The 21,333-nt window shown below is 31.7% G+C and overlaps 3 protein-coding genes and 2 long non-coding RNA genes across 6 annotated transcripts; 3 read left to right on the forward strand and 2 right to left on the reverse strand.

The window, feature by feature from the left end:
- The first annotated feature begins 516 nt into the window (after positions 1–516).
- Positions 517–2,108, forward strand: LOC103851050. Its single transcript, XM_009127874.3, has 3 exons — positions 517–1,274; positions 1,440–1,677; positions 1,743–2,108. Exons 1-3 carry the CDS (start codon positions 906–908, stop codon positions 1,886–1,888), a joined length of 753 nt encoding a protein of 250 aa, XP_009126122.1. The 5' UTR covers positions 517–905; the 3' UTR covers positions 1,889–2,108.
- Positions 2,077–8,599, reverse strand: LOC103851049 (transcription repressor KAN1). Of its 2 annotated transcripts, none has more exons than XM_009127872.3 (6): positions 7,527–8,599; positions 7,342–7,418; positions 6,285–6,330; positions 3,408–3,552; positions 2,776–2,884; positions 2,077–2,688 (listed from the first exon to the last, which is right to left on the reverse strand). In XM_009127872.3, the coding sequence occupies exons 1-6, from the start codon at positions 8,248–8,250 to the stop codon at positions 2,653–2,655; spliced, it is 1,137 nt and encodes a 378-aa protein (XP_009126120.1). In that variant the 5' UTR covers positions 8,251–8,599; the 3' UTR covers positions 2,077–2,652. The 2 variants fall into 2 exon arrangements, with proteins under 2 accessions (XP_009126120.1, XP_009126119.1); XM_009127871.3 differs by having other exon boundaries at positions 2,077–2,677; positions 7,527–8,597.
- Positions 3,561–5,830, forward strand: LOC103851048. Its single transcript, XR_004455639.1, has 2 exons — positions 3,561–5,242; positions 5,312–5,830. It is a non-coding gene; the product is annotated as an uncharacterized LOC103851048 (long non-coding RNA).
- A 111-nt stretch (positions 8,600–8,710) lies between the features above and the next one.
- On the forward strand, positions 8,711–16,976 carry LOC117132139. The gene is made up of 2 exons (XR_004455640.1): positions 8,711–8,919; positions 9,168–16,976. It is a non-coding gene; the product is annotated as an uncharacterized LOC117132139 (long non-coding RNA).
- Positions 16,908–19,599, reverse strand: LOC103851053 (glutamine synthetase cytosolic isozyme 1-4). The gene is made up of 12 exons (XM_009127876.3): positions 19,340–19,599; positions 19,091–19,130; positions 18,881–18,984; positions 18,736–18,784; positions 18,540–18,646; positions 18,172–18,259; positions 17,947–18,075; positions 17,796–17,870; positions 17,660–17,713; positions 17,530–17,567; positions 17,290–17,449; positions 16,908–17,219 (listed from the first exon to the last, which is right to left on the reverse strand). The coding sequence occupies exons 1-12, from the start codon at positions 19,411–19,413 to the stop codon at positions 17,067–17,069; spliced, it is 1,071 nt and encodes a 356-aa protein (XP_009126124.1). The 5' UTR covers positions 19,414–19,599; the 3' UTR covers positions 16,908–17,066.
- Positions 19,600–21,333: the final 1,734 nt, after the last annotated feature.

Here is a 21,333-nt window from a genome sequence, read left to right on the forward strand (position 1 = left end):
GGTTAAAAGTTGAGCCAATGAATCTATCTTGTTGAGGTTAGGTTCATTTTATCATGTCTCAGGGAATTATCATCATGTTTATTTTTTTATTTTTAATCTAATTATAATCATGATTTTTTTTAGTGAGACTTTCAATAATGTATACCTTGACTGATGAAACACATCTTGTTAATTTTTATGATGATAATATATTTTTCTTCCGGTTCTTGTTTGATTCAGTCTTGTAGAATCATAAACATGAATTTGCTAGTACTACTAGCAATTTGGTATGTTCACAAAGATGCAACAAACATTAATCATTCATTCAAAGCATTGAGCAAAGACTGAATGTCTATAAGTTTTTCCCTAAGCAATATGCTGTAGTAGTTTTTATAAATCAATGTAGATGATGTCTAGACAAACGTCCGTATAAGAAGAAAATCAGATCTAAACGAAATATATTTTTTAACCACTTTTTAGAAAAATCAGTCCAAACGTTTAGAAAGTAGGTCTAAACACCTACTTAATCAATAATCCTCCATTTAATTATTGCCTAACAATTTCTTGAAAATTGCAAGCTGGAGTTTGATTATTTTAGTTTTGTCTGGTTAGAACTTAATGGGCCATAACGAAAGCCTTACAAGCCCATATAAAAAAATAAGAGAAGGACCACTTGCATGTGTAGCGCGTTGAGGAGACGCACTTAATAATAAATTAGTCCGGTTATTACGGGTTTAATGCCATGTCGGTAGTGGTACTACACGTGGCCGACTTCTTCCGACATAAACTAGAACAGCTGTTCTCATCTTCTTGTCCGTCATAATCTGTTAAAATCTCCACGTTTTTTTCTTCTTTCACATTACACTCCAAATCCTAAATCAGATCGAAACAAAACAACTGATTAGTTTCTAAAATCAATCTGAGACATGTCGCAAGATCACGACGAAACAGAGAACAAGTCCTACGCCGACGCCGTCGGTGGCGATGGCGATGGCGCCGGAGAAACCGTCAACGGAGAGAAGACGATGAATGGTCGCCGCAAAACAGACTCTGTGAAGGTTGATGAGGAGGATGGTTCGGAGAGTCTCTACTCCTTGGTTTGCATCACGATCGGTTCGATTCTGTTTCCCGATTCCAAAACCGGTTACGCCTCCTCTTCTCCTCTGCTTCAACGAATAAGAAACTCCTTCGCAGAAAATGGCCCGAAGCTTCGAGAAGCTTCTAAGAAAACTTCACGTGAGATTCTCCAATGGACTCGTCGAGGCAGTTACCTTCGTGCACTCCTTGTCATCACTGTAAATGTTTTTTTTTTTAAATTTGATTTGATTCTCCTCATTATGTGTCATTGTTAGTTTTGGTTATGTAACTGTTACCATTGATGAAAAAATTTGGAACTTTATTGGACCCATTGATTTAAATCAATTTTTTTTTTTTTTTGGTAATAATTTTGTTTGTTGCAGGTGGGAACAATAGGTCTTGTTACGACAATGGCACTGGTTGTGTTCGCGCTCTTCTTTGTAGCTGCGACATTTAATGCAATCATAATATCTCTTTTGGTTTCGCTTGCTGCTGCGGGTGGATTCTTGGCTCTCTTCTTTCTCTCCTTGGCTGGTATTTACATCGGAGCCTTGTCCGTTGCTGCTTTCGTCGTCTCTACCGTTACAATATCAGCGGTTGTTTCTGTTTTATTTGCTTCAGGTAATATACGCTGTTTCCTTTTGTAGGTATTGGTGAACTGTAACGATATTTGGTATGGATAACAGGTTGGATTGGGTTTTTCTATGCTGTGTGGTTGGGAGCAAGAGGAAGCCTGGGGCTGGTGAAGCAATCGCTTTCAGTGATGGGAGGTAACACTTTCAGTCGTCATCAACACAAATATCGAGAGGTTAACATCGAATCATCCAGCTGAGGGTCGGATGATTATACAGAGTTTTGGTTGAGCGTGTTGTTAGTGGAATGTTTTTATATAAACGTTTCTTTGTTGCGAAGAAGCAGAGAACCATAAGAGTCGCTTTTGAAATTTGAATCAATGTCTACGTTTGGATTATGACTTTGGATCTGTGTATGCATTACATTTGTGTTTAATGTACTTAAGAATAATGAATAATATATACATTATGAAAATTCAACTCAGTCTCTCTCTCTGTCTACATTTCAGCTCTAGAAACCCAAATATGATGACAAAAAAAAACAAATATAGACTAGAAAGAAACCTTTGACCCAAAAGAAACACTAGAAAGAAACCCTCTGACCCACCAAGAAGCTTTCTTTCCAAACAAAAAAGAATCCAAACTTCCAATTATATATAACTTATGATCTCACCAGATCATCCTCAGGAAACCGAAACAAAAATTCATATATAGATAAGCCACTTCGTAGTCAAATCATCAATGGAACTTGAGAAAAAAAAAACTCCAAATTTTCTCACTTCTTTGTAGTGATTCACTTCTTTGAAGTGATTCACTTATTTGGCTCTCTCTTTACGTGTACTTCAACTTTTCCGCTGAGAAACTTATCGTCACAACGATATAACTGCATACATGCATGTTCCAAGTTCATATATATATATATATATATATATTTCAAATCAAGAAAGTCATGTATTGTGCCAATCGGGTCTTCCTAACGTGAACTCCAAACTTGGATTGTTACAACTAAGATCTCCACACCTCTTTACTTGATCGTTCGACTTTTGCTCCTGCGAGCTAACTTTAATTATAATTTTTATGACGACCTGAGAAAACTATATCTATACATTTATATGTATGATGTTTACATAAGAATTATTATTAGAACCTGATTTAGAAGGATGGATCTTTGATGGTGAGAGATCATTGGTGTTGATGAAGTCCTGGCCATTGTATCTATGTCGCTTGAGCAATTACTACTTGATCGCCATGTCTCTCTATTCATTAATGCATGGATAAATTTTAACCAGTTAAATAATGGTAAACAACTTTACTCGATTTATATTAGAAAAATGGTAGTCATGCGTAACGTATTTAACATGTTACGACTATCCCACAATCCATTCCATGTCATACATATGACGCGAAAGGTCTTTTATTATTTATATGATCCATAACGACCCAAACCAAATCATTTTTAAAAATCGACACGCTTTGTTATATTATCAGACATAAAATCCTAACAATTTCATCTCGGTGTAACAAACAACCACCACTTTAATTAATTCAATTAAAAGTTAAAAAAAAAAGGAAGTATCCAAGAGCTATTTATATTAGGTGAAGATATGTATTTGGGGATAAACCAAATAATTGTTATATGAACTTGGTAGGAAGTAGGACCAATTAGGTACGAGAACTGTAACCCTATTATTTAATTTCGTCAATCTCACTAACTAGTAGAAATTCACGTTGATACATGTCTGGATATGTATAACAAGATTATAAGACGTATAAACGTACCGTGAAGAGTTGCCCCAACGAGGTTGTGTGGAAGGAAAGTCAATTTCTTGATGAGAAGAATCGTCAGATTTTTCCCTTTGATTTGCCGATGATTGATGATGCACTTCATTTCCATTTATGCCCATTTCTTCTTCTCCTGACCCATCTGAAAATTAATTTTGAACTTTTTAATCAAAGTTTCATCTCAATTGTTTTTACCCAAAGAGTTCTTGTTTAAAACTAATGAAAATATATACTGTTTGGCAAAAGAGAATGCGTTTACGAAATTGCTTTTGTTTAAATAATTTCCACCTTTTGGCTTGACTAAAATCTAATATTGCCTCCAAAAAGTAATAAAAAACTTGGAAATTGTGCCATATATTAAGATTAAAAAAGAAATATTTTGTGTATACAGAAAATACAAAATCCATATGGATATAAAATAATTGATCATCATTTCAGTGTACGAATAACTTATTCGGATTTTATTTACTGGCGTTTTAATGGGTAAATACTTATTTATAGTGTGTTCATTTGATAGTATTGTAGAACGGAGATGATTGTTTGTTTGGTTTGCGTTAAATATGACCACTTAACTTAGGGTTCTAATCGAAATCCCACTATATAAAAGCTACTAATTTTAGATGTTATAAAGGATGCCACATAGGCAAAATATTCTCAGCCATTCATTCTGCCATGTCACTGGTAACCCAGACCAACAAATCGTAATTGCAGCCCAGCCCGTTAACCGGTTTCGCTCACGAAATTGCTGTCTCCGTCTCTTTGCTGTTGGGCCAGATTAAAAAATTTTCCAGCCCATCCCATTACTTATTTCAACTTTCAAACTATTTTCTTTTGCATTTTCTATTATTTCAGACAATTTTTTATTTCAGCTGTTTTCTATAACAATGTGCAAACCGCCTAAGTTCCCTTTGATCTTAAAATAGTACGCCCAAGATAACAAAACCCCCTCATTTCACACACAGTCCCTGTAAATTTCTATAAAAAACTAAATTCTACTATCAAACCCACCCAACAAATTTACTACTACCACCTATAATTATGGCCCGGCCTACTTAAACTTTAAAAAAAAACATGACAATACTTAAAAAAAACACACCCTAACTATGTTCACTTCAAAAAAAAAAAATTAAACAAAATTGCCAAAAAAATACTAATTCTCATTCTTATCTATGTAGCACATGCACCACAAGATCAAAGCAATTAGGACAACACCCTCGAACCTCATCCAATAATCGTTAGGATCCTTAGGGTCTGGCCCATCACAAATCACAAAAATAAAGATGCTTTCCTAGGGACAACTTTCATATGTCTTGACATCCAGGTTTGTCTAAAATTCATATTTTTAATTATTCCAACTATATTTCAAATGATTGCTTCTAACCACTAAACAGGAACAAAAAATGGAGGGGAAGGTACCTATTTCTACGTCTGACACAATGTACCAACGCTTCGAAGAAGGAAAAATTTATCACATTAGATATTTTAATCTCCTCCCCAATAACCAACGTTACAGGCTTACCGATCAACCATACATAATCAATATCAAAGAAACAACAACAATTACACTGATTCAAGAAAACATTGCACCGATTCCTTCATACATATTCCGGCCACAACGCTACACCCAGTTGATCAGCTTAGCAAGTGAAACCAACTTCCTACCAGGTAAAAAAAAAACAAAAACTCTCTCACACAAAAATAAATCCTAATTTTTTTCCAAACAACCAAATTATTCCTACAGATGTTGTTGGCCGCATTTGCCTCATCCAAGGAAGTGATTTATATAACCACTACACAGATTCAAAAATCATCATTGGATTACGTTTAGACAGGTACAAACTTTTTATTAAGTAATAATTGGTTTACAACTAAACAAAATCTAATACAATAATTATTTGTAGATCGAAATTGGTACGTCTAACTTTATGGGACAAGGAGGCATCTAATTTCAGAGAGTTAAATCGCATATCAACAAGGAAAAAACAAGTCGTAATCATCACAAGTATCATTCCACGGATACATGAAGGTAATAAACTAAACATAAACTTTACAAAAAACTAAATGCTAACAAATATTTGCCTTTTTCAGAAAAACTATCACTCACAGCAACACCTGGAACGCGCTTCTACTTTAACAACGAAATTGATATCATTCAACGCTTCTAAAAGAGGAATAAACTGCTATCCTAAGCCTCATAGCAAACACCACCAGTCAACTTTTAAAACATTTACGTTACCACTTCCTACATCAATTAAATTGTCACACACAAAGATTATTTTCTCATTCAAATATCGAATTCCTCAAAACTATTTATTATTCATACTTACAGTTGTTTTTTTTAAAAAAATGATCACCGTTTCGAACTTCTCCCCTGTATAAAAAAACAAAACTTAACTTATCATTTCAGAAACCAAAAAACACACAATTTTAATTCACCTGATTTTTATTAAACATGTAATCCGCGCGCAGCGCGGACGCCGGCCCTAGTAAATATAAAAACCTTGAGCTTCGCCAGTTCTTAGGGTTTGCTTTTCAATTATTTTTGGGAAAATAAAATAGTATATGGAATTAAATAGTACTGTAGAACCGAATAGTCAAAATAATGGTAATGCGTATACGTCAAGGTAAATTATAATATATATACAAATATAGAAAAACATATTCAAATTCTAACTTAAATTTAATTGATTATAATTATTATGATCAATAAATACTTATAGTGATTATATTATATATATATATATAGTGAACCTAAAAATCAGATTAAATTTTGGTGGCGAATCATAAGCTTTACGGTATGTTTTTTGGTTGTTATAAACCATGTGACATGCATCTCTTTAGCATATATAAAGCTGAAAAGGCTATAATACGTACCTGATGAAGCAGCAGGCTTGTTAGTGGTCTTAACAGTTCGATACATCTGCAAGTAAAAAATAAGGGGGAAATGCTGATAAACTATAAAAAAAAAGATCTTGACAAGAAAAGTATAAAGTTTGCAAGAAAAAAGAAAAGAATAAATCAATAAATTATAACTAAGGATACAAAAACAAATAATTGGACAGGTGATCCTGATAAACTATAGTAGATCAGTTACAAAAAAAAAAAAAGAAGATAAACTATAGTAGATTATTTTCAATATATGATACAGCTGACAAAACTGGAGACATATATGCAGATACATATGAGCTTTATGTATAATTAAGAAAATACAAATGTGTGGTTTTCTGGGTTTGTCTTGGAACTAGTGTTGTACATTTAATTATTTAAATATAATTATAAAAACACGAGGCTGGTGTCTGCGAGAAGGTTGAGTAATTGAAAGATCGTACTTATTATCATTGAGTAATGATGACTACTTTTGTCCCCTCTTCCTGATTTATTTTAAAATAAAGAAATTCTATCATCTCAGTTCTCAGTTTGCTTACCAATTCTCTGAAAGGTTTCAGTCTCTTTAAGCTATAGGTACTCTTTGACCAAAAAAAACCTATAGACACTCTCAAATTTCTCTCTATAAATTCATTCAGCTGCTTCAATTTCTTGAAAACTGTGCCATCTCTCCAAGAAAATGAGTAAAATGGAAGCAAAGACAACAAGAAATAAAAATAAGACATTAGAGCTGGGGACAAGCTTTGAAGACTCTTAACACTATTCATTGCTCTGAAGATATATATACACACAAAGATCTAATTTCTTGTGCAACGGAAAGGAGGAGAGAGAGAGACATGATGGTGATGAAAAAACTATGAAATATCCCTAATTAGAGAGTCTTAATTGGTAAAGAACTAACTTGACTAGACTCATAATAGAGGAAAGGAACCAATAAGAAGATGAGAGAAAAAAACAAAATTAGTAAACAATGTTTGACCCTTTTATGTGCACGAAAACATCTTTTATTTTGTTTAATTTAATTTCTAATGGACTGTAGACTTACCTGCAAATGGCTCTTCACATGAGCTAGAGTTAAGTCCTTTACATCCATGAGCTCAAGAACCGACTTTGGAGTTGCTCCTATATATATTTTCACAACAAGAAAAAGAACAAGAAAATATTTCAACTCTTAGAATAAAATAAGGAAAGACCTTGAGAATGAGATTATAATGCAAAATGGGTGTGTACTTTCATGGCCGCCTAGTAGCTCAACGGCGTGAACAAACCGCGCGTGGAGACTACTGGTCCAACGCATCCTCGGAGCTCTCATGCTCCGCTTTGTCGGCATCTTAGGCAAGAATCTTGATCTGATCATCCCATGATGGTGATGATGATGATGAGGAGAAGAAGAATCTGAAGATCCAACGACTCCATAGTGATTATGATGATGCACAGGAACACCTTTTAACCTCGGGGAAGATTGTAATGATCGGTAAGCGTTGTTATAGCCGGAAGATGAGTTTAAGATTGAGCTTGAATCCAAGTCTCCTCCTCCAAGAGAAGACGAATGAGACGTTTGTTGATGAAATGGGAATGAACGGTTGTGATAGACCGGGATGCCTCTAATCGGACGGTGGATATTATTAATATCGGATTCATCTACCCTTTGGTGAAGACTTCTACCATTAAGAATAGAGTTGTTGTAATGCTGATGATGAGAAAGATTAAGGTTTCTTGGATCGGGACAATGGAGGATTCTTGAGCTTGGACTCGAACTAGGGTTATTATGATGAGACAAGGAGAGTTCCAAGTTTGATGATCTGTTGTTGTCGGTTTGGGATGATCTTCTTGAAAGTTCATTGTGACGAAGATGATGATGAGTATCTGGGAGACTGATGTTGAGAGATAGATCAGGGAGAGTGGTAGTTGTGTTTGATTTTGGTTTCTCTAGAAATACTCCTTCCATGGACATAATTAAACAAGCTTTTAGAAACCTCTCTTGATATAGCTGCTGCTCCTGATGGTGGTGATGATGATAGGTGATGACTTTTCTTTTGTTTCTTTCTCGTGAGGGTGATGCTTAGGAATTTTAAATGATTTCTCTAAGGGTAAAATAAAAGAGAGAGATTCTTTGAGCTAAGAAGTCAAAAGGGTGTCTGAAAGATTTGATTCTTTTTTTCTCTATTTTCTCTCTCTATATCTCAAAAAGAGAGAGGAGAAAGTGAGAGGGGATGAAGCTAAAGAGGAGCTTTGATGAGGAATAAGAAGGAAGAGAAGAGAGAAAAGTTGAGTAATAATAATCTTCTTGAAGAAACAAACATGCTCAAAGTAGACGCAGAGAGAGAGAGAGAGAGAGAGAGAGAGAGAGAGAGAGAGAGAGAGAGAGAGAGAGAGAGAGAGAGAGAGAGAGAGAGAGAGAGAGAGATAGGTATTTGTGTTGTGAAGCAAAGGCAGAAGAGAAGAAAGGAATAAAACTAAATCCAGGAAAATTAAGAGAGAGAGATGTTTGCGTATGTATGCATATCATGTATGTATGTATGCGTATGTATGAGATGTTGTTCCTTGATAGTATACATTGGAAAACGATAGATGAGAAAGGGCAAAATCGTAACTCGGTCTATTCCAAAAACATTTTAAGGGTGTAACTGGTGACAAATAAAAGGAACATATGGAATGATAGGAATCACTATTTATGGAATTTTGTGGAATGGAATCAGCATTCCATTTGTTCATGAACATTTTTGATTTGGAATGATTTTTCAAATGATAGTTAAAATTTTATTTGGAATAATATGGAATGATGTGGAATTGAATGGAATACCCTTTTCATTTTTCTTTTGTAAATGGTGAACAATTTTTGGAATGCATAGGAATTAAGCATTCCGGAAGTTTTTATTCCAAAAACATACATTCCAGTTGCAGCCTAAATTTGTTATTTTTCGCATTTCGTGCACCACGCAAAGTAACCCATGCAGCGAATATAAAATGGTTTACTGCTACAGTCATTGATATCGCTTAAGTAATTAGCAAGGCACTAATTTAACTAATTAGTTTTTTGTTGACTATTGAAATTATAGGTTTATAGCTCAAATAACTGATATATGTAATAAATTTTTTTTTGAAAAGATGTATTATATATATATATTAACAAACAATATTTTATTAATTTAGTAGTTGAAACTTTGAAATGTAAATTAATGAGTTATACCCGATCATTTCCATAGATAAAATATACTACTTAAAAATAATGTATACTTAGCAATATGAATTATGCAGATTTAGATATTACATGAATATAAACCACTAAAATTTTGTTGACATAAACATGTATAATCTTTAATGGTTGTAAATATATATACAGATTTATTTATATACATGGAGAACAAATTTTAAATTTACCTTATTTAAACCTAAAAATCTTTTGGTATATGGTTAAAACTTACATGTTCACAGATTATGATGAGAATGTTGATTAAAAAAGTTGGAGAAGAGTACAAGAAAAGAGAGAATAAAGGGTTGCTCTCTTCTGTCCTATCTAATCTATAGTCAAGGCCAAAGCCAAAGTTAAATAGCTAAATAAAAGATTATAAGAAAAAAGAAAAAACAAAGACAAAACATTTAAAATAGTATTTTTTTTTTAAACTAGTGCTTTGATTTTGGTACCCGGAGACGACGGGATACGTACAATTAGAGAGAGAAAGGAACTGTCTCCTCTCTGACTGTTTTTTTTATTTTCTCTCCCCCACTCTCTTCGCTTCTCACTTCACTCTCTGTTTACATCTTTGTTATATTTATTTATTTAATTTCTTTTATACGATTTTGGGATCAAACAAATTCAAATTTCTGACCGTATATTGTTCAACTATACCTAAAGAGATATACATTAAATATCCGTCCCTCCTTGAGTTTATGAAGAGTAATATAGAGTATAGACATTTAGTTCGAAGATATATGTAGACTACAAAATCAACAGGTGTTGTTTGACCAATTTGTGAAGTCTATTAAGACCAAATTAAGCTGATCTGTCACTTTAAAGTAATCACGTAATTTTAAAATATGTATATGTAGTAGGCTATATTACGAATCTTCAAATTGTTTGATTATTGTGTATCATAAACTTATGCCTAAGAATTAGTGTTATTCATCCCACTTGATTTAGAATATATATTTTGTGTTTTGTTTTCTTATAAAGGGTAACATACTTTGTGTATTTTGCCTTCCAAATGTGGGGAAAAAGTTGTCTTACAAAAAAGTACCTTTCTCTTCAAATGCACTCATACATGCATGATACCCATACGACACACATTCGTGTGTACAATACAATGTTCTCCGTGTTTATAGTAGGTACATAAACCATGTCTCATATAAGAATTCTCTCTATTATTTTTTGGTAAAATTCTCTCTATTATTGTAACGCATAATTGCTAGATTGATATATGTATATGTACATATATAATTATATTTTATCATACCTAAGAAAAGATCAGCCAGAAAGTATATTTTGTTTGTTTCCTTGAGTAAGCAAACACAAGTAAACTCTAAAGAACCTAAAGATTTTCTTCTAATTCCCTTTTCATTCTCCCAAATATTCCTTCTCAGTTAAAAAAAAAACTCTTTCTATATTTCTTTGAGTTGCCTCTAAGAAAGTATTAGCTATTCTTTCCTCATATGATTATTTATATAAGATAATTTTTTTCTTCATTGACCGGATACATATTTTACATAATATGAAAAGATTAAATTTATTTTTGACAAAGCGGTTTACTTTATTATTTAGTTTGTTACAACCCAAATTAGATAGATTCTGTGTAGATGAAAATATATCAACTTTTATATAGTATAGATTTTTTAGAAGAAAAAATTCATCTAGTTTTTTTTTTCCTCTTTTTACCTTTTTAATGACATGGCTATTATTTTGAATCATTGATACAAGAGACAATATAAATAAAAATTCAGTTAAAATTATGTCAAAAGCAACGTTAAAAGCATATACAATTGGTAGTCTTATGCGCAAAGAGGACAAAAAAAGAGTACACCACTTGTCCAAAATGAAATTCCTTGGATAAAAGAACTATATATTTCTATTATATATGAAACTAGGCCACGATGAATGGCCATGTAGAAAATTGACGAAACTGGCTTAGCTAACTTTCTCTGGGAAAACAGCTATTTCTTAAAAAGCAGGAACTCTATTATTTTCCTACCAAATTAAAGCCTACGTACGTGTCTTCTATTAATTAGTTGCTAATTTTAGAGATATAAATAACGTTGGTCCATCATATTGCATGTACATTGTCTTATGTCTTTAATTTATAAGTTTTATATATTGGCTCAAAGTCTCTATAGTTATATACTACGTGCATTTCGCATTCATTAATGATTTGGAGTCTTTTGACTACTGTCAGTAATCAGACATAACTGAGATAAGTATGTGAATTGACACTCTTGTCAAAACGGTATAACTAAGACATTAGTTTTTTTCTAGGGGTTTTACTAAGAAAAAGCATAATTAGTGAATGCCTATATATTAACTGTTCCGTAGATGGGTATGTAAACGTGTAATAATATCAATGCATGGACACAAACGTACGTCGGTGAGTGAGATCCAATAAGACAAGTAATTACTGTTTTATTTGAAATTTATTGGAGTATTTTATTTATTTTTTATGAAAATAAATTATCACCATGCCAGATTTCAAAAAAATAAAAATTATCACTGCACGCATTAAATGGATCCAACAGAACATGAGGTTCTATATTGTCTAAATTAATATTTTACACCTTTTTGGAATATATCGGAGAATGAAAGACTCCGTTGATTCTACCAATTCGTTGACGTTCATATCTCTAAACTACTATTTGTCACATATTTGATTTTTTTTTATCTTTTTACTTAATTGTTAGTATCTATTTTAAACTTTCTACCTTGTACATATAAATCTACATCTTTGTCAAATAAGGAATCTAACTGATGAACATTACAGTAACATTATGAAAGAGTAGAGAAAAAATACAGAGGAATAATATTAGATGAATAAAAAAGAAAATGATTCTTTATCAATTTTAGTGAAAAACAAATTTGTTTTATATTTTTTTAAAATAAAAAGAATGAGAATAAATACAAAGGAAAAGCAATTCATTGTAAATGGTAAAAAAAAATTAGGAATAGTAAGTAATGCATTATTCCCTTTCATTCTGTGGTCACCAGTTACACCCAAAGAATTTTGATTTAACTTTTTTAATGGACCCACATGTTTCTTGCATTATGAAAAAAATTGTCACACATTTTTAATATTAGTTAATTATACTATTACATTAAAGAAGTAGTTAATTTCAAATCAATTCTCTAAAACAATCACTTGGAGCCACTCTTTAAATGGAAAACTAATAGCGATTCATACAAGCTTAGAATTAACTTTAGAATCATACACAATATATTACATAAATAGATTTACACTAGTCAATTTTACCTCATCAAATTTACGTCTAAATGTATCATTCTGAATCGTCTTATATAGATCCACATATAACGGTTCTATTTGCATCATGATGAATGATCTCTTATATATATTTTCTCCATTTATCTACATAATTTCAAGATTCGAAAACCAATCTCTAAAATAAAAAATATATTAATAAACCATCGGCAAACCACTAAACTAACTTCCATGTTATCATAGAGAGGAAAATTTTGGGCTAAAAAGGTTTTTTGCACACTTAATTTTCTTATTGAGAAGAGAAAATTGATGTTCGTTAAGAATTATAAGAGAAATAATCGAATCCACTGGAGCGCTTTGCAAAGTGTTTTCTTGTGTAGCATCTCAAATTTCTAGTAAGCATAAGTTCTTACAAACAACGTTTGTGTAAAAACAAGGACAACTAGGGTAAACGCGAATCATTTTGGTACCTCCTAGACATTAGACAATGTATGGATTGGAGTATAAAAGAATTCCTTTATTTTATGGGTCAAATATTTCAGCTATTAGTAATTACATAAATTTCATGAAAAACATGGTGATATCTATTTCGTCTTATGCGGAAAGCTTTTCCAACCAAAAAAAACATTAATTGGTTTTTCATTTTGCAATGAGAATAGCCCAACATGATTCGTTCATCACATTATCTCATAAAGAATGTATATAATATGCTTTCTCACTTCTATTTTCATTTTTTTCTTTCCTTTCACTTTCACCGTGCAAAATTATCCCTCTCAAGTCTCAAGTGGCATTCTAGTTGGAGAATAAAGGGAATGCTTAAAGTCTTTCATATTTTTGTTTAAAGAACCCAAAAACTACTTTTATGCTTTACGTCTTTTGAAATATAATCTTAGGGATAGTTTCAAAAAATATATAAAAAAAGGGTTATATTGGACCCATCGCTTTTAGATATGCAAATAGCAAAATTTCTAGAGTTGTGAATTACATTATTTCATTCTCTTCCAATCTCAAAAGGAACGAAACAAAAATTTGAAATTATTATCCCCTTTTACATTTTGTAAAGATATAGCAAATATATATTTACTATCACATATTGAAGCTAACTGGGTGAATTTTTAAATATAATTCACTTCAAACTTTCTTTTTTTAAAGAAGCTAGTGAAACTATTTCGAAAACATAAAAATATTTGTACTTACAAAATAATTTACTGGAAAAGCTATCACAATTCATTGGAGAATATAAAGTTTGATCACTGGCTAGTAATCAATCTACCAATAATACGACACATCATTTTTGTAAGGTATCTATCAAAATTTGACGAAATTTCTTAGTGCATAAAATTGTTGATCACTAGCTAGTAATCAATTAATTTTCTTGTAATCAATTAATTTTATCAGAAGTATGTTTTTATTTTCAGCTTTGTTGTAAATAAATAAATAAAAAATCTATACAAAATGATAAAATAGAAACAGAAGTTAAAGAGAAAATATTGGTACTACACTCCAACAAATAACTTATCAAATATAACTAAAATCACATGTATGTATATAACATATTAATCACTCAATGATGTATTTGCAAAACTTCTAGAATACTAGTGATTTTTGTTACAAAAGAAATTGAAACAAGACTTTTGATCAACATTCTTTTTGGGTCACAATTATCGTCAATACTAAAAGAATAGAAATCCATGTTATATTTTTTTTGTTTCGCGTAAAATTGGTTATTCTATACCAACTGTTTTCTCTTCGGGGTGGTGGGAGATGGGGCCTAAGGAATTGGCAAAATTGTACCATGGGTTGGTTCAAACGCAATGGACAAGACCGAAGATTGGGAAAGAATGAGATATGGCATGAAGGTGTTGTAGTTGTCTCATTAACCAACAACAGTCATAGAGAGATATGTGATGTATATTGATCATGAGAGGGTCCATATCATTATATTTATATTGGGTGAATATATCATGTAACGTCAATTCTCTATGTCTATATATTGTTATTATGATTAATAAATAGTAAGAATATTATGAGGGAGAAAGAGCACACAAAACCAAAGAATGTACTGTGACACCCACCAACATCGCGTAACTATGATACATATGTGTACTTACCATAGCGACAAGGTTCTAATCCATACCGGGGTGAACATGTATTCTTGTCGCTTTGATTTTTCTTGCAACCTCTTCTCAGGTTTCTATTTATTAGGTTTAACAATATTTTCTTGTTAGGCATCTACCGATAGCCTTTTCCGACTAATAACAGCTTAGTAGTTATTAACCATAAATTGTTTCTAGTCAGGTTCTTGATTGCACTAAAATGACAAAATTTCAAGTCATGATAATAAAATTAGCTAATACTTTTTATTTCAGTCGTCGTGAAACTGAATCATGTGTTGCGAATGAATGATTAAAGCTTTGAATGATCAGCGATAACAGCAACGTCAAACACAAATTACACAATATATATAAACACACACATTTATGAGAGCTTTTATAACAAAATTTATCCATAAACCCCGTCACATTTATGGTTTTTTTTTTTTGAAAAAAACACATTTATGGTTTTTTCAGTAGGTGTGAAACCTAAATGAGCTTTTCTCGCAAGATGTTATAAAGTGGGAACTAAATAAAATTTTGAGATAAGTGTAGGAATATCTCAAATTCGAATCTGCAAAGTCATCTTAAATGATAAATGGATCAAAAAGCTTAAATAATTGATGTAAGTTTAAGGTTAAGAGAGATAGAGAGAGAGAGAGGAGCAACTCAAACAAAAGAGTAATAAATGAGAGACAGGAGGGCACAAGACTTTTCTGCCCATTGCAGAAAAGATAGCCTGATGTGAGAGGTGATGAAATCATTTTGTAATCGATTGCTTTATGATTGCTCCTTTCATTTTATTTTTTTCCTTCAAAAATATAGAGATGCATTTATTAACAAGTGAAAAAGTTATCGTTGGGTTGGATTTTTTTTGTTCAGAAAAAAAGTGCTGGATTTTTTTCTTTCTCTAAAGCTGATTAAAGTAGAAGAGAAAAAAGTATATATTCAATAAACAAAGTGCTTTTACCAAAGCTTTTTCCCCTCTGTGTTTTCACTTAATAAATGTGGAGTATTATTTATTGCTGACAAATAAAAATATATATACATGATAAAGTCATGAGATGAAAAAAGCAAAAGTTACAAAAAAGCTGCAAGATGATGAAGGTATAATGACTAAATAATAATCGAATGCATGCATGCATTGCTATTCAGTATTCTTATATACGCACAACACATACCAAAGTAACTTTTTACTAACTTCTGATGACTCGCTTGTTTCAACCCTTCAAACATTTACTTATTCTTCTGCTTTATATTCACTTCACAAACCTTCTCCCAAACTATGTGATGCTTCTTTAAATTCCAAAGTAGATGTGTGTGTGTGTATATTATTTACGCATAGAAACATGTATGCCATGCATGTCAATCTTATCATGTAGATTTTTATTTATAACTTATGTGGTTAAACTCCAAACCAATGTCTAGTACCAATTCCGATTGTCATGTGGAACAACAATGAATTTGACTTTTATCTTTTTTTTTGAACTTAAAAAAAGAAGAAGATAAAGTCAAATTCGATTACCAAGGTGATTTCTCAACCACTAACTTTTTTAACATTAAAGTTTAGTTGAATCAAAGAATTTCAAAATAGTTTTAAACTGGTAAAGTTTGGTCTAAGCTCTAAATTAATTAGGAATGTGAATCTCAAATCATAACTACAAATGAAATTGATAAATAAATATAATCTGACACTAAAAAGTTTAGTGACCAAGTAAAATATAATAAGACTAGTGTAGTTTTTTTATAAAATGGTTTTCAAGACTAATGTAGTTCGATTTATTGATAGTTTCGTTACCCTCTTCGTTACTTTTTTTGTACAACAGAAATTTCAGTAAGAAAAGTTTAGTACACAACCCTCTTCGTCTCCTATATACTCTTTGTTTAGCTCATTGTAGAAACGGGCCCAAAAGAGATGTTATCAATCCTTCCTTTATTTATCCATCTTCGGTTACCGTCGAGTCGGGTCTAGTTTGGGCCGCCTGGCGCCTAGTAATGGAGAAGTTTGTAAGCTTCGGTTTAAGTTAATGTCAAAAACTTGACTAAACCGAGACTTGAATCTTGTAATAACATATAGATTCTGAAATAGAACAAAGTAAAAGCTAGGGAAAAGAACTACTATTATTTCTTGGAAATAGTTTAAATCAAACATTCTTAAACAAAGAACACATGAGAAGTGTTTCATAAAGAGGAATAGACAATAGAAGAATCAACATGAACTGATATAAGAGGTTCCTTGAGACTCAAGGTTTCTTCCTTCATGGTTTCCAGAGGATTGTGGTTTCAGCAACCATGGAGGTCACAGTGTAGGGATCCATGTTCGACGCTGGCCTACGATCTTCAAAGTATCCTTTCCCCTCTTTCTCTGTGTCACGACCAACCCTAATCGATGCCCCACGGTTTGCAACACCCTTTACAAAACCGGTTTAAGTTAGATCATGCTTTAGGCTAATAATGTATACATTTTAAGAAAAGTCTTACCCATAAGAAAGTGTTGATATCAGCAGTCTCGTGTCTTCCAGTGAGACGACGCTCGTTGCCTTCACCATAAGCAGCGATGTGTTCCTTGTGACGCAGTCCAAGCTTCTCTATCGCTTTCTTTATGATCTCGTACCCTCCATCTTCTCTCATCGACTTGGTGCTGCAGAAAACAAGAAAACCAAATTCAGAAAACAAAAAAAAAACACAGTGAAAAAACATATAAACGGAATCATAGCAGACCTGTAATTTGTGTGTGCTCCTGCACCATTCCAATCTCCCTAGAATATAAAAATTAAAATAGAGTAATTCAGTGAATTTAAAAGAATCAAAGGTCTATTTTATAAATAATTGAAAATATGGTAAATCTAACCGGAATTGGTTTAGGGTCAAGGGACAAAACCACTCCAGCCAATTCTGTGATCCTCTGTTTTTAACATACCCAAGAAACATAGTCATAAAACAGAGTATATGAGGAGACAGGTCTTGATGAGTGTGTTTATATATACCTCGAGGATGTAACGAGCGACCCAGACCTGATCAGCGGCAGCTATTCCAACGGTTGGACCGACTTGGAACTCCCACTGAAAACCCACACAATATCAGTTTCACGGTCAATATGATATTGAATCAGAAGAGCACATAGGGAATATATTAAACCTGGCCGGGCATGACTTCTCCGTTAGTGCCACTGACATTGATTCCGGCGTAAAGACATGCTTTGTAATGAGCATCTACGATGTCTCTTCCAAAGGCTTTGTCTGCTCCAACTCCACAGTAGTATGGTCCCTGTTTTTTTATTAATAAATATTTCTTATTTATTTGGCACAAACTTGAGTTTTGGATTGAGATCAAGAAGTGAAAAGATTGCCGGAAAATCTTTACCTGAGGACCTGGGAAGCCACCGACGGGCCAACCAACTGGCCACTTAGTATCCTTTTGAAGCAAAGTATACTCTTGCTCAATTCCATACCTGAATTTCAATATATTTTTGAAATATTTAATTAATTTAGAAAAATGTAGATTTAGAGTAACAAATGTGTTTATGGTCAAATTATTTAATTATACTTTTACGTTATAAAAATATAGATCAACAAAGTTGACTACGTCATGTTACGTCTCCTTGCGTTACCATTTGGAATTAAACTCGCATGATGATGTTGACAAAAAATTAACTATGAAAACATAAAGTTTTCAAACAAAAAAATTGAGGTCAACTTTGACAAAAAAAATTTCATTGTGAAGATGTATACCATGTTTCTTCGGCGGCAACGGTTGGGTCGCTAAAGATCTTAGCTGCCGCATGCCTTTTGTTGGTTGGGATCGGTTCGCCAGCCGGTGTATAAGCGTCACACATCACCTAATTCCAAATCAATCACAAAAACAAAATAAATGAATATTGCAACAAATTTCAAGAGTATTGTTCTAGTTGTTTAAATGAGTTATTACAAGGATGTTGTTGCCTCTTCTGAATGGATCTTTGAAGATAGCTTGAGGGCTGAAAAAAAAAACACATAGAAAACCCACAATCTCATTAATCCAAGAATTAGAAAAAGTTACTTAAATTATTAATTGATTTAATTATGGAACATACTAGATGATGACTTCACTGTCATCGCCGGGGGCTTGGCCGGTGCTTGAACCGTCATAGTTCCATTTCGGTAACTCCGATGGATCCTTCACTGGTCCCGGCAAAGTCTGCAGCAATAATATTATTAATCATGTCCTAAATTCGTGATATTACTTTAACGATTTACTCATCGTTTACACTATACAAAAAAAAAATTCAAAATAAATTAATTACCCTTGCTTTGCTTCTCATATCCAAGCCTGATCCACCAATCCTATTCATCAAATCACGAAAATATTAATCAAAATATTCAATCAATCCAATATCTTTCAACTTTTAGTATATCAAGCAAAATTTCAAAGTTTTGAGTCATAAGAAAACCTCAAGGATGAGAACTATAGACACAAACGCCAACTCAAACACATAAGCAAATAATATACTGTTGTAGATTAAATAAAAAAAAAAAGAAATAATATTACGGACCATATGTACTCGGCAATGATCTTCTCAGAGGAGTCGGAGAGATCGAGATTGATTAAATCTGCAAGAGCCGACATTTTTCTAGGAATCTGAACAGAAAACTAAACTTTTTTTGTATAACACTAAGGAGATTCCTGCAAGTGTATTTATATAGGGGGGAGAGAGAAGGGGTTGGTGCGTGCTTGACTATATGGTAAGGAAAACAAAATGATTTGGGTGAAAAACGGAGAAGGCGGAAATATCGGGCTATTATTGGAAATGCGTATAATCCGGAGATTCTATTGATTCCGAGGTTATATAAGATTCTATTCATATAGTATCTATTAGGAAAAACAAAAATTATTCACCTGTCACCTGATGCCCCGGTAACGTTTACCATATAAAGCTTCTCACCAACCGTGGTTCTCGTGTAATACAATCACATACGGTAAAACTTCTATAAATTAATAATGCTAAGATTTTAAAATTTTATTAATTTATAAAAATATTAATTTACAAAAAAAAATTATTTAAATTATTTATTTTTAGATATATTTATTCTAAAATAAAAAAATATTTGATTTTAATATATTAACATTAATTGTTTTTTTTTTTAATTTGATATTTATATTAATTTTATTATATTATTTGGTGTATATAATATATATTGCATAGAACATAAATGTGGTTTTAGATATAATTTTACTAAATATCATCAAAAATATTAAGTGTTAATAACATATAAAGATAATTCTATAACATTAGTTTCTTGCTTATATAAAATATGTATACATAAAAATTATTAATTTATAATTTTAATGGGACCATATATTTAAATAGATTTTAAAATTATTATCTTATTATTTTATCGATTTGTGTTAAATATTGAACCAACTCAAGTTGAGACCAACGAAATTTATTAATTTATAAAGATTATTAATTTATCGAATATTAATTTATATAGGTTTTACTATATTTACAAACTTTGCAATTTATGTAGTCAAAACTAAATATATGTAGTCAAAACTTAATAAAACAGTCAGATAGTATCTTTTATTTTTATAGCTAAAATAGGACAGATATATAACGAAAATAAGGATCTTTTGAGAGAGAGGTTTATATGGGAAGGTAGTATATTAGATTCATTCGCAGGATCTTTTAATTAGGAAACATGGAATATAATTTTTAGAATCGTTTGGAAGAGTGTAAATCCAAACCTACCAAAATTATTCTGATATTTTTGAGTCTTCGACCCTTCTGTTTGTTTGTTTATTAAATTTTCTCTTCGAGATTTTTTATTCTCATTTTTTTAGTAACTCAACTTTTGGACAAATTAAAAACCCCAAGTTTGAATAATCACTAGGAAAAAAACAATTGTGTTTACATTGAAAATGCGTGACCAAGCTTTTCCCTAACCCGTGGGGCTTAACATTTGAGTGGTGAGCCATAAGCTCCACTAAATTTAAGATCCAAGCTTTATCGTTTCAAGATTCTTGTTTTAAAGGAATCTCTTAAAATCACCCACGCTCTTCTCGTTTGCACGGTTACGTTAAGCGCTTTACTATTATTATTATTATTATTATTATTATTATTATTATTATTATTATTATTATTATTATTATTATTATTATTATTATTATTATTATTATTATTATTATTATTTTGTAAAAACGCTTTACTATTATCGATTCAAATCATTCAATATTGTGTTAAATTCTCCAAATATATAAAATCATAGAGATTTTGTACAATGAGATAATATGAGTAAAAATTTTGAAAGTACTTTGTTAATAAAAAATATATTCAAAGCTAACAAACATTCGACGGAAAAAAATGTCAAAAGGTAAAATATGTATGTCATACTACTGTTGAAGTGGTCTAATACGAAATCGACATATAGTAATTAAAAAATAAAATAAAATAAAAAATTTTATAGTGCACATAAACGCCAAAACATTACTCTCTCTCTTACGCTGATAGTATATTGTAAATTTCTTGTTAGTAAACTAAAGATTTTT

This window comes from Brassica rapa, chromosome A02, assembly GCF_000309985.2.
Source record: "Brassica rapa cultivar Chiifu-401-42 chromosome A02, CAAS_Brap_v3.01, whole genome shotgun sequence".
Classification (NCBI taxonomy): domain Eukaryota; kingdom Viridiplantae; phylum Streptophyta; class Magnoliopsida; order Brassicales; family Brassicaceae; genus Brassica; species Brassica rapa.

Coding starts and splice junctions, on each gene's coding strand:
- LOC103851050 (XM_009127874.3), top strand. CDS start 906: ATGTCGCAAGATCACGACGAAACAGAGAACAAGTCCTACGCCGACGCC. Junction 1,275..1,439: donor GTGCACTCCTTGTCATCACT/GTAAATGTTTTT, acceptor TGTTTGTTGCAG/GTGGGAACAATAGGTCTTGT. Junction 1,678..1,742: donor TTCTGTTTTATTTGCTTCAG/GTAATATACGCT, acceptor TATGGATAACAG/GTTGGATTGGGTTTTTCTAT.
- LOC103851049 (XM_009127871.3), bottom strand. CDS start 8,250: ATGTCCATGGAAGGAGTATTTCTAGAGAAACCAAAATCAAACACAACT. Junction 6,331..7,341: donor ATGTGAAGAGCCATTTGCAG/GTAAGTCTACAG, acceptor TTTTACTTGCAG/ATGTATCGAACTGTTAAGAC. Junction 3,553..6,284: donor CAAGCCTGCTGCTTCATCAG/GTACGTATTATA, acceptor ATTAATTTTCAG/ATGGGTCAGGAGAAGAAGAA.
- LOC103851053 (XM_009127876.3), bottom strand. CDS start 19,413: ATGTCGGCTCTTGCAGATTTAATCAATCTCGATCTCTCCGACTCCTCT. Junction 17,871..17,946: donor GAGAAGTCATGCCCGGCCAG/GTTTAATATATT, acceptor GTGGGTTTTCAG/TGGGAGTTCCAAGTCGGTCC. Junction 17,450..17,529: donor GGAGCACACACAAATTACAG/GTCTGCTATGAT, acceptor TGTTTTCTGCAG/CACCAAGTCGATGAGAGAAG.